Source organism: Larus michahellis, chromosome 8, assembly GCF_964199755.1.
Source record: "Larus michahellis chromosome 8, bLarMic1.1, whole genome shotgun sequence".
Lineage (NCBI taxonomy): Eukaryota > Metazoa > Chordata > Aves > Charadriiformes > Laridae > Larus > Larus michahellis.
This window is the reverse complement of record NC_133903.1, coordinates 17,153,031-17,163,653: the sequence shown is the minus strand read 5'-3', so window position 1 is coordinate 17,163,653 and position 10,623 is coordinate 17,153,031. Positions and strand designations below refer to the sequence as shown.

Sequence of the window (10,623 nt, the reverse complement as noted above, 5' to 3'; positions counted from 1 at the left end):
CGCCTCCCCCGGTAGGGGCCGGCTCCCCCCCGCCGCCCTTTGTTTACCCGGGCCGGTGGCGGGCGGGGGCGGCGCCGGCGGGGGCGGGGGGAGGCGGCGGCGGGCGGGCGGGAGCCGCCGCGCTCGCACCAGCTGTTTCCCGCCTTGAGCCGCAGGCAGAGGCCGCCGGAGCCGGAGCCGGAGGAGCCGGAGGAGCCGGGCCCCCCCCCTCCCCAACCCCGCTTTCCCCCCCCCCCCCGGCATGGAGTACTTCATGGTGCCGGCCCAGAAGGTGCCCTCCCTGCAGCACTTCAGGAAATCCGAGAAGGAGGTCATCGGCGGGCTCTGCAGGTGGGGGCGCGGGGAGAGGAGGGGGGGGGACGCACGCCGGGCGAGCCGGCCTTGGGGCTAAAAGGGTGAAAAATGGTGTTTTTAGGGTGTTTTTTAGCGGGGGGAACGGAGCGGGGGGGGGGGGAGCGCGGCGCGGCCGCCGCAGCCCCACCGCCCGCACGTGGTCCCGGCCGCGCACATGGGGCCGGGCGGCCACGCGTGGCCATGGGGAGGGGGGGAGGCGCCGCCCGCCCATCGCCCCCCACCCCCAGCCGTGGGTTTGGGGTGTGGGGGGGTGTGTGGAGGGGCTGGGGGGGGTCCGGCGGGGTGTGCGTGGGGCGGTGTGGGGGGGCGTGTGTGTGTGTGTGTTTACTGCCGGGCCTGGCCGTGACTCTGCAGCCCTCCCGGAGGAGGCGGGTCGCGGCCGGGGCTGCCGGGACATGTAGTGCGGGGAAGGCGGCGGCACAAAGCCCGGCGACACGGCGCGGGGTGCGGGGGGGGAGGCACGGCGGGGCGGGGGGGACACCTCCAAACCTCCCAGCAACACCCCCCCCCCCCCAGCCGAGGATGGGGACGGAGCCGGTGGGGCCTGGCGAGGAGGCGGCGGGGGGGTGTGTTGGGGGGGGGCCTCGCCACGCGTGGGGGGCGGCACAGGCCTCTCGGGGCCACGCGGGGCGGCCCCCGGCGCTCCGGGAGCCGCGGGCAGGCACAAGGGCCCCCCCGCGCCGTGGGGCGGGCCTGGGCGGCCGGGCCCTGCCGCGCATGGGGGGCGGCCCGCGCCCGGAGGGGCCTGTGGGGCTGCTCGGGTCCCTGTGGGTTCCCCATGGGGTCCCCGTGGAGCTGCTTGGGGCTGTGGGGTCCCTCTGTGGTCCCTGTGGGGGCAGCTCAGGCCAGTGGGGTCCCTTTTGGGTCCCTCTGTGGGTTTCCTGTGGGGCAGGTCAGTTCCCATGGGATCCCTCTGTGGTCCATACGGGGCAGCTCAGGCCCGTGGGGTCCCTTTGGGGTTCCTCTGTGGTCCATATGGGGCAGATCAGTCCCGTGGGGTCCCCATGGGTTCCCTATGGGGCAGCTGAGTCCTGTGGGATCTCCCTTTGGGGTCCCTCTGTGGTCTCTATGGGGCAGGTGAGTCCTGTGGGGTCCCTATGGGGCAGCTCAGGCCCCTGGGGTCCCTTTGGGGTCCCTATGGGGCAGCTCAGGCCCCTGGGGTCCCTTTGGGGTCCCTATGGGGCAGCTCAGGCCCCTGGGGTCCCCATGGGGCAGCCCACAGCAGCCAGACTCCTCTACACGTGTGGGGCAGCTCAGGCCCCTCCAGGCCCTGCCCCAGCCCACATGCTCCCCCCTGGGGCTATCCCTGCCCCACGGGGGGCCCACAGCCCTGCCCCATCTCCCTGCTGCCCCACCGGCTCACCTGGGGTGGAGGGGTGCTCAGGGGGTGCCCACACCTGAGGCCTCTGGGGGGGACATAGCTGTGGGGCAGGGACACAGGGCGGTGGTGTGGCTTCGCTGGGTCCCCCCACGTTAGTTACAGTGGGTGGCTGCAGCCCGGCGTGGGCCTGTGGCCCGGGTGGGAGGGCAGCCGCCTTGGGGCAGGGAAACGTGGCCATCCTGCCCAGGGCTGGGGCGCTGTGTGGCCCCCACGCTATCCCCAGGTGTGGGGCAGAGCTCTGGGGGAGCTTTGCTGCCCGTCCACCGCCCTGAGCTCTGCAGCACCCTGCCTGTGAGCTTGAGGGTGCCCTGCCTGCGAGCTCGGCAAGCTTAGGGGTGCCCTGCCTGCGAGCTCCGTGAGCTGGGGGATGCCCTGCCTGCGAGCTTGAGGGTACCTTGCCTGCGAGCTTAGGGACGCCCTGCCTGAAAGCTCATGATGCTCGGGGACGCCCTGTGTGCAAGCTCCAGGAGCTGGGGGGGCGCCCTGCCTGTGAGCTTAGGGACACCCTGCCTGTGAGCTCAGTGAGCTTGAGGGTACCCTGCCCCCGAGCTTGCGGACGTCCTGCCTGGAGCTCTAGGAGCTCAGGGATGCCCTGCCTGCGAGCTTGAGGATGCCCTGCCTGCGAGCTTGAGGATGCCCTGCCTGCGAGCTTGAGGATGCCCTGCCTGCGAGCTTGAGGGTACCTTGCCTTCAAGCTTAGGGATGCGCTGCGTGAAAGCTCGTCATGCTTGGGGACGCCCTGCCTGCAAGCTCCAGGAGCTGGGGGACGCCCTGCCTGCGAGCTTGGCATGCTTGGGGACACCCTGCCTGTGAACTCGGGTATACCCTGCCTGCAACCTCAGGGACAGCCTGCCCGCAAGCTTAGCGAGCTTGGGGACGCCCTTCGCGCAAGCTCAGGGACACCCTGCCTGCCACCTCAAGGAGCTCGGGGGCACCCTGCCTGCAGCGCCGTGCCTGCCCTGCCCACCAGTGCAAACCAGAGCACTGGTTGTGGGCAGCGGCAGACACGAGTGGGCAGAGCGGGGCGTCTGCCGTGTCCCCACCGAGCCCCCCGCCTCCTCGCCAGGCAGCAGCAGCAGCTCTGACCCCGCTGTGGGTTTGTTTCCCTCCAGCGTGACGTCCCCGCCAGGCTGCGCTGGGGGCTGCTGCGCTGCCGGGTGAGATGGACCAAATTCTACTCACCCGACCCAAACCCTGCGGCACCCACATGGAGCTGGGGGCACCCCAGGGGCTTCTGTGCTGTGCCAGGGCTCCAGTGGGTGCCATCTGCTCTCTCCGCCTCTGTCCTGCCCCATCCTCGGTGGCACTGGGTGCCAGGCTGGCTCCTGAATCCATGGTTTCTTCTCCCCCTTTCCGTGTGTAGCTGTCACTTCTGGGGTCTCTGCCCAGGAAGAGCGGCTGGGGCAGGTTGCGGGAGGTCTGCCGGCGAGGAAGCAGGCTCTTCCTCCTTCCCCGCTATTTAAGAAACCACTTCCGCGCTGCCCAGTCCTGGGCCTCTCCATCCCATTCCCCTTGTGCGGCCACAGCTGGCGGTAGGACATCCCGGAGCGGCGACCTCCCCGGCCCCACCAGACATGGCTGTGCCGGGGGACAGACCCTGCCCCTATGAAGGAATGGTGTCCCCAAGACCTGCTGGCGTTGGCACGTTGTGGGGATGAGTTTGGGGCTGGTTTTTGGCAGGAGCAGGGAGGCAGGTGATGGCCACCACTGGATGGGAGCCCTGTGCCGCCATCCCGCCACGGGCAGCTCTTACTCCACGCGGCAGACGGCTGCTCCCCACGAGCCACGTAGACCCCCAGACCCCCCGGGGATGCCTGCTGGGAGCCCCACGGGAGGGATCCAGTGCAGCGGGTGCTCAGCATCCGGCATCAACCTGCGCCAGGATGCTGTCTCAGCGGCTGGGGAAAATGTATTCCCGTCCCTCTGGCCTGAGCTGGGATCCTTCCCCCTCCCTCTAGGATGAGCTGGGATCCTTCCCCCTCCCTCTAGGATGAGCTGGGATCCTTCCCCCTCCCTCTAGGATGAGCTGGGATCCTTTCCCATCCCATTGGGCTGAACTGGGATCCTTCCCTGTTCCCCTGGTATGCAGTGAGATCCTTTCCCATCCCATTGGGCCGAACTGGCATCCTTCTCCATCCCTCCGGGATGAGCTGGGATCTTTCCCCATCCCTGTGTATCTCAGAGGAGTTGCTCTGGGTGCCCTGGGAGCCCCTGGGTGCTGCCTGAGCACATGGCAATGCTGTGAGCAGGGCTTGGTTTTGCCGCTTAGATCCCTGAGCTCCCAAACCTCCACTGTTCCTCCGTGGCCTCTCTGGGATGGCAGGACACCAGATGGCTTTGCTTTCCAGCCCGGTGTTGGCAAGGTGCTGGGTGGGACGGTCCCGTCTCCCCATCCCGGAGCCGCTGGGCACTTGGGTGGGAGGCTGAAGCCTGCCTTATCTCGCCTCGCGCCGGCAGCCTGGCCCTTGTGTTTAGTCTTCCGTGCCTTGCCGCATCCCCGGCGCCGGCCGCCTGACTTGCAGCTGGGGGTGCTGGGCGCTTGCCTGCACCCCGGAGAGAGCCGCTGCCGGCGGCAGCGGGGAGGTGGGATGGCTGGCGGCGTGGCAGGGGCTGCCAGTTGCCTTGTTTTGGCCTCACGAGCAGCTATCACCCCAGCCCTTGGCTTATTAATTAATTGCCAGTGCTGACCACTGCCCGGCAGACTCGCTGTCCCCGCGATCCAAAATCCTTGCTGGGATTCGGTCACCTTGCTCCCTTGGGGAAGAAGCAGGGTGTGGGGGAAGAAGCTGGACCCCCACGGCAATGGGATTTGCTCAGGTGCCCTGGACCCACAGGTGGTGCCCTTGGCTGGCCAAAGCCCTCCCCGCCACCGTCCCCGCGTGCTGCTGGCGGCGTCTCTGGCTCCAGGAGGCATTTCCCGGCCCATCTGCGGGGCGAGGGCGCGGGGGGCGAGGAGGCGGCGGCAGGAAACAGGCGGGAGCTGCGGCTTGGGGTGGGACGGGGGCTTCTCTGCTGGGAGCTGTCATCTGGAAGCCATCAGCGGGGCGGGAGGGAGGGAGCCGCCTTCCCGGGGCCACACACGCCGGCCGGCCCTGTGGGGACCCAGCCGGACGGCCCACAGCCTCCCTCACCCGCCCGGGGGTCCCTGCCGTGCCCTGCCTCCCCCTTGGCTCCCCTCGCCCAGGCTTGCTATCGGTGTTGGCCTTGGGCAGCCCGTGCCTGAGCTCGCTGGAGCCACCATTCCGTCGATACATCCCCCGGAGCTTTGGATATGGGGCTGCAGAAACCCACCCACCCGCTTTTGTGCTCGCCAGCGCCGCAGCCATCGTCCCTTCTGTGTTTGCCATCCCTTTGGTGGCTCGTGATTGCAAAGCGAAGGGTGGACATGGTGGTGGGGAGCAGGCAGCAGGGGTGCAGCCCCCTCCTCCCTAATCCCATGCCTTTCTTGCAGCTTGGCCAACATCCCGTTGACTCCGGAGACCCAGCGGGACCAGGAGCGTCGGATACGCAGGGAAATCGCCAACAGCAACGAGAGACGGCGGATGCAGAGCATCAATGCTGGCTTCCAGTCTCTGAAAACCCTCATCCCACACACGGACGGGGAGAAGCTCAGCAAGGTGAGCGGGACGTCACCGGGGCCACGGCGATGCGGACGCCGGTCCTGCACGTGGGGGTTTTCGTTGTTGCTTGTCGGGGCTGTGAGAGTAACTGGGGATATTTGCATGTATTAATCCACCAATGGAGGTCTCTCCTGGGGAGGTCTCCTGGGTGGAGGGGGTGCGCATCGCAAACCTGGTGTCCTGGGATGGGCTGGGTGCATGTGACAGCCCCACACACCCTGGGAGCAGGGTGGCGCATGCCTGGGTGACGAGGTGGCTCCGCTGAGGAGGGTGAGGAGGCAGCGCTCAGCAGCCAGTTGGGTTCTTGAGATGGGTGAACTGGAGGTTCACTGTGTTGGAAATCCCGGGGAGACCCGGGGGTGAGGGAGATGCTGTATGGAGGTAGCGGGGCTGGACAAGGAGCGGTGCTGCCGTCTGCCAGGCAGGGAGGGAACTGGTGGGAGGGGGGCTCTGGGGTATGCCAGAGTCTTTCCTGCCTCAGCGTCCCCCTCCTGACTCTCCCGCAGGCAGCCATCCTCCAGCAGACGGCGGAGTACATCTTCTCCCTGGAGCAGGAGAAGACTCGGCTACTGCAGCAGAACACCCAGCTCAAGCGGTTCATCCAGGTAGTGCCTGCCTGCGTGCCCTGGGGACGGGATGGGAGGGGATGGGACAGGACAGTCCCAGCTGGCTGAGGAGGGGATGTTGTTGCTCTTCTTGCGGTCAGGGTGAGACGCTCTGCCCTAATGAGCCGGGGGTTGGAGGTGTTTTGCACCCTCCTGGCAGGGCAGGGGAGCCCAGTTTAACCTGGCACCCGTTACCTGGCAGGGGGAGAAGGGCTGCCGTCCTATTTTCCATTTGGGATATTGGGGTACAGCCCAGCGGCAGCTCTGGCTCTGGGGTGGCCCGGTTGAACCGCCCTGGGTGTCACGGTGTGAGAAGTGGGTTTGCACAAGGCTGACGGGGTGAGGACCAGGAGGGTGGTCACACAGGGTGCAGGAGCCCATCTATCCCTAGGAGCTGCCCACATCCCCGGGGAGCCCCTTCCCTGCAGGGAGCCGTGTTAGGGGGTGGCCGGCATCACTTAGACGTGGTCTGGATGCGGGGGAGAGCATCAGGGCTGGTCCCTGTCCCCTGATACCATGTCCCTGCGGCAGGAGTTCAGCGGCTCCTCCCCGAAACGGCGACGGGCAGAGGACAAAGACGAGGGTATTGGCTCGCCGGACATCTGGGAGGACGAGAAAGCTGAGGATCTGCGGCGGGAGATGATCGAGCTCCGGCAGCAGCTGGACAAGGAGCGCTCGGTCCGCATGATGCTGGAGGAGCAGGTGAGGCCACGTGGGGCCGGATCCGGCTGCGGCGCTGTGCGGCACCGTGCTGGCTGTGCCTGGGGCGGGCTCGCCCTCTAGCGGGCTCTGCCATGGCCATGCCGGAGACCCCCGGGGACACTGGTGCCACAGCTGCGGTGTCACGGTTCATCTGCTTTGGCCACCTCTGCTCCACGCTTGGCCATGGGCTCTCCGGCTCTCCCCACGCCATGGGCACCCTTCCTGGCGAGATCAGGGGGTGCCATGCAGGGAGCAGGCTGGGCTCCCCACCGACATGTCAGGGCTCTCTTGGCCGGCAGGTTCGCTCCCTGGAGGCCCACATGTACCCCGAGAAGCTGAAGGTGATCGCTCAGCAAGTGCAGCTCCAGCAGCAGCAGGAGCAGGTGAGGTTGCTGCACCAGGAGAAGCTAGAGCGCGAGCAGCAGATCCGAACCCAGGTGAGTGTGCGGACGCCGCCCCGGCCCACCCTGGCCATAGCCCACCCGTGGGGACACCCAGTGGCCTCCCACCCCCAGCTTGGTGCAGCCGGGCACATGGGTGGTGAGATTCGGGGGGGTCGGTGTGTTTCAGTGGTGTGCTTGGCACCTCCCGTCCCTTAGGACTGGCCGGGACGAACAGCAGTGTCCCAGCAAAGCTCTCGCCCTCTGGAAGCTGGGAAAGGGTCGGCACACGGACCTACCCCCCCCCCCCCGCCAGTGCTCAGGGGGGCTGTGGTTGCAGGCACGCCGTGTTTCAGGAGGGGATTGTGGCGTGGACTGTGCTGCGGCGGCTTCCAGGTGGCTCCATTCCCCGGCATGGAGGGCTTTTTACGGGCAGGGATTCAGCTTGGCCCTAGCGAGCCCGCGGCTTTCCAAGGCTGTGCGGGGAGGTGCTGGATGTGGCCACCCCTGACTCGCCCCCACCCCATGGTGGCATGTCCCTCCCCACCGGGCACGGGTGGAGAGCAGCTCCCGCTCCGGTGAGCTGTGGTCCTGCTCTGGTGGCCACGTTTCCTTGCCCTCAGGCAATGAACAGGAATCCATCCCGTCCCCGGGTGGTGTCCACAGTCACATCGGGACCACCGCCAGCGGGTGGTTTGCAGCACCATGGAGGCCAACTCTGGGGGTTCACCTCTCACTAAGTGACTCCCCCTGAGTTTTGGGGACCCCCAAACCGCTCCCCGCCACCCGCCAGGCTGGGAAAGGGGAGCAGGCCAGCTGGTAGGCAGCGCTGCTGGGGGACTGCGGGGATGGGAGCCTTCAGCCCTTTCCTCCGGCACAGTCGGATTTGCCAACGGTGGGGGGAGCCTTACACCAGCCCGCTACAGCGAGGAGGAGGCGAGCGCGGTGCCAGCACCCGGTTGTTGCTCGCTGCCACCCTCGAGCCCAGCCTGGGGAGCTTCAAAGGGAGCGAGAAAAACCAGCTTCCTCCCTCCTTTGGCTTCTGCGGAGCTGCGTCCCCGCAGGATCTCTGCCGGCCACCTCCCGGGGAAGTTCAGCCTATTTTTAGGTGAACTCTCCTTAGCCTCCTGCTAGGGCGGATCTTCCCATCCGCTGTTTTAACAAGGATCTCCGAGGGGTGCGGCGAGTTCCCAGCTGCGCACATCGGGGCAATGGGAGGGCTGACGCTTGTCTCTCCTGGCTTAAAAGCCCAAATCTTTCCCGCTTCAGGATACGGGGAATCCTTCACGATCTGCTCTGCCAAAGCTAAGGTGACGGCAGGTTTTAGCTAGCATCTTCTCCCGTCTGTCTGGGATGGATGAACTGGAGCAGCCGAGCTGCTGCTTCAGCTTTTATGGGCTCTCGAAGGAGTTTGGGTTCCACAAACAAGCGTGATGCTCTTCCCATCGCCGCCGTGCCCAGGTCCCTGCTGACCAGGGCGGGGTTGTTTTTGCTTCTCTCCCCAGCTCCTGCCATCACATGCTCCCCCAGCGCCCACCCACCACCCCACCGTGATCGTTCCAGCGCCGCCTCCCTCCCATCACGTCACCGTGGTCACCATGGGCCCATCCTCGGTCATCAACACAGTCTCCACGTCCCGGCAAAACCTGGACACCATCGTTCAGGTAAGGAGGGGACCGCGGGAGGAGGCTTTGGGGGGGTCCGTAACCCCTCTGGGTGCATCGCAGAGTGGGGGACGACATGCGATGTCCTGACGGGTGGTGGTTGCCCTCGGCAGGCGATCCAGCACATCGAGGGGACGCAGGAGAAGCAGCTGCAGGAAGAGGAGCAGAGACGCGCTGTCATCGTGACGCCGGCCCGCGCCTGCCCCGAGCCCTCCGCCTCCGACACCGCCTCCGACACCGAGGGCAACGACAGTGACTCCATGGACCAGAGCAAAGAAGAGCCTTCGGGGGACGGGGAACTGCCCTGACACCCCCCGGCCGGCAGCCGGGGAGGGGAGCCGGGGCGGGGGGAAACGTCAGAGAATATGCTGAAATTTTTAAAAAATACAACGCGATTTGGGTCTCTTTTATGACCTTTTTCCAATACTGTAAAGCAGAGCGCTAGAAGCAGGCAAAGGTCACCCTTCAGCTCTCGGGAGGGGGGGGGCGGGCGCTCAAGGGCAGCCCCAGCGGGACACGGGGGGGCTCGGGGTGCACCGGGATGGCGGCGGGGGGGTGTTAGGGACAGGGGGGGTCACAACCCCCACCCCATTTTATCACCCCCCTGCCGCCAACCCATGGGGAATCCTGCAGCCCCGGTGTTCCCGATGGCGTTCCCTTGGGATGGGGGCTTTGGTTGGGATCTTAATTTTTTTTTTTCTTCGTTTTTTTTGGTTTTCTGGTTTTTTTTTGTTTTTGTTTTTTTTTGTTTTTTTTTTTTAATTAAATGTTTGTTTTTAAGCAGGGGGGAGATGCCAAGTGACACAGCAGCAAAGGCAGGACAGGCACCCCCCGCTTTGGGGTACAGCCAGCCCCACCACGGCTCCCGCACCCCACATAGGGCTGGGAAAACCCCTTTGGAGAGTAAAAAAATATCCTGGGATTATGCCATCGGAGCACAGGCAGGAGGGCTGCCACGTGCCAACCCCCCGCTGTTTCCAGCGCCCACCACCTTGGCATGGGGATGGCGATTTGCGGGGACTGATTTTACATCCGCATCCCCATCCCCGTTCCCCCTCCCCCCCCCCATCCTGCTCCCATCCCTCCTTTAAGCACTTAATCCGGTTCGCGGGGTCCCTCAGCTCCGAAGAGCTTTTTCTAGTTCGTGATTGTGTCGCTTGGGTCTGTCCTGGCGGGTTGGGGGGGTGGGGGGGGTGGTGGTGTCCCCATTTTGTGCGTGTGTCCCCCCCCCGCCCCGCACCTCACCCTCACCGCCCCCCACCCAGCTGTAGGGTTTTAGGCCAGTCATGTGTAGAGCCTCGGTGGTATTTGGTAGGTTTCCCCCCCCCGCCCCCAGCCCCTCCAGCCGCAGCTGTTTCTCAGTTCCTTTCCCTTTTATTTTTGGTTGGTTTTTTTTTTTTTTTGTATTTTTTTTACGATTTTCAGGTCTTTGTGTTGATTGAGAAGCTATTCTATTTTGTTAAGAAAGTTGGAAAAAAAAAAAAGAGGCTCGTGCCTTTGTAAAGAAACAAAATAAAGTTTGTACTTGGTTTTTTAGAAGCTCCGTCCCCGGCGTTAACCTTTGTGGGGGGGAGTGGGATGGGGACGGATCCTGCCCCTGGCAGGGGGGGACACTGGTCCCTCTTGGGTGACCTGGGGCTCACGGGGAGTGCTGCCGGCATTGGGAATCGTTGGGAATGGCAGGCAGGGAGCAGGCAGGAGGATGCTGGCCCCCGCGAGGTTGCCTGCTGAGCAGCCGGGCTATATTTAAAGGCTCAGCCCTGCCAGTGCTGCCCACACGTGCTACGAGTGTGTTGGGGCTCAGCTCACTGCTGAGGTGGAGAGAGGGGGTCTGCGACTGAAGCTGCTCGGCTTGGGGTGGTGCTGGGGGGAGGGCAGGGTCAGGCTTTGTGTCCCCCTGCCCTGGGGGTGGCACTG

At 65.6% G+C, this 10,623-nt stretch overlaps 1 protein-coding gene across 1 annotated transcript; it reads left to right on the top strand.

Annotated features, from left to right (window-relative positions):
* The first annotated feature begins 70 nt into the window (after nucleotides 1–70).
* TFAP4 (transcription factor AP-4) lies at nucleotides 71–10,245 on the top strand. The gene is made up of 7 exons (XM_074598584.1): nucleotides 71–330; nucleotides 5,187–5,352; nucleotides 5,862–5,960; nucleotides 6,492–6,662; nucleotides 6,962–7,099; nucleotides 8,548–8,706; nucleotides 8,820–10,245. The coding sequence occupies exons 1-7, from the start codon at nucleotides 242–244 to the stop codon at nucleotides 9,012–9,014; spliced, it is 1,017 nt and encodes a 338-aa protein (XP_074454685.1). The 5' UTR covers nucleotides 71–241; the 3' UTR covers nucleotides 9,015–10,245.
* Nucleotides 10,246–10,623: the final 378 nt, after the last annotated feature.

Bases quoted from the DNA above. Each gene is read 5' to 3' on its own strand.
- TFAP4 (XM_074598584.1), top strand. From the start codon at position 242: ATGGAGTACTTCATGGTGCCGGCCCAGAAGGTGCCCTCCCTGCAGCAC. The intron at 331-5,186 runs GTGGGGGCGCGG...CCTTTCTTGCAG, and splicing joins GTCATCGGCGGGCTCTGCAG to CTTGGCCAACATCCCGTTGA. The intron at 5,961-6,491 runs GTAGTGCCTGCC...TCCCTGCGGCAG, and splicing joins AGCTCAAGCGGTTCATCCAG to GAGTTCAGCGGCTCCTCCCC.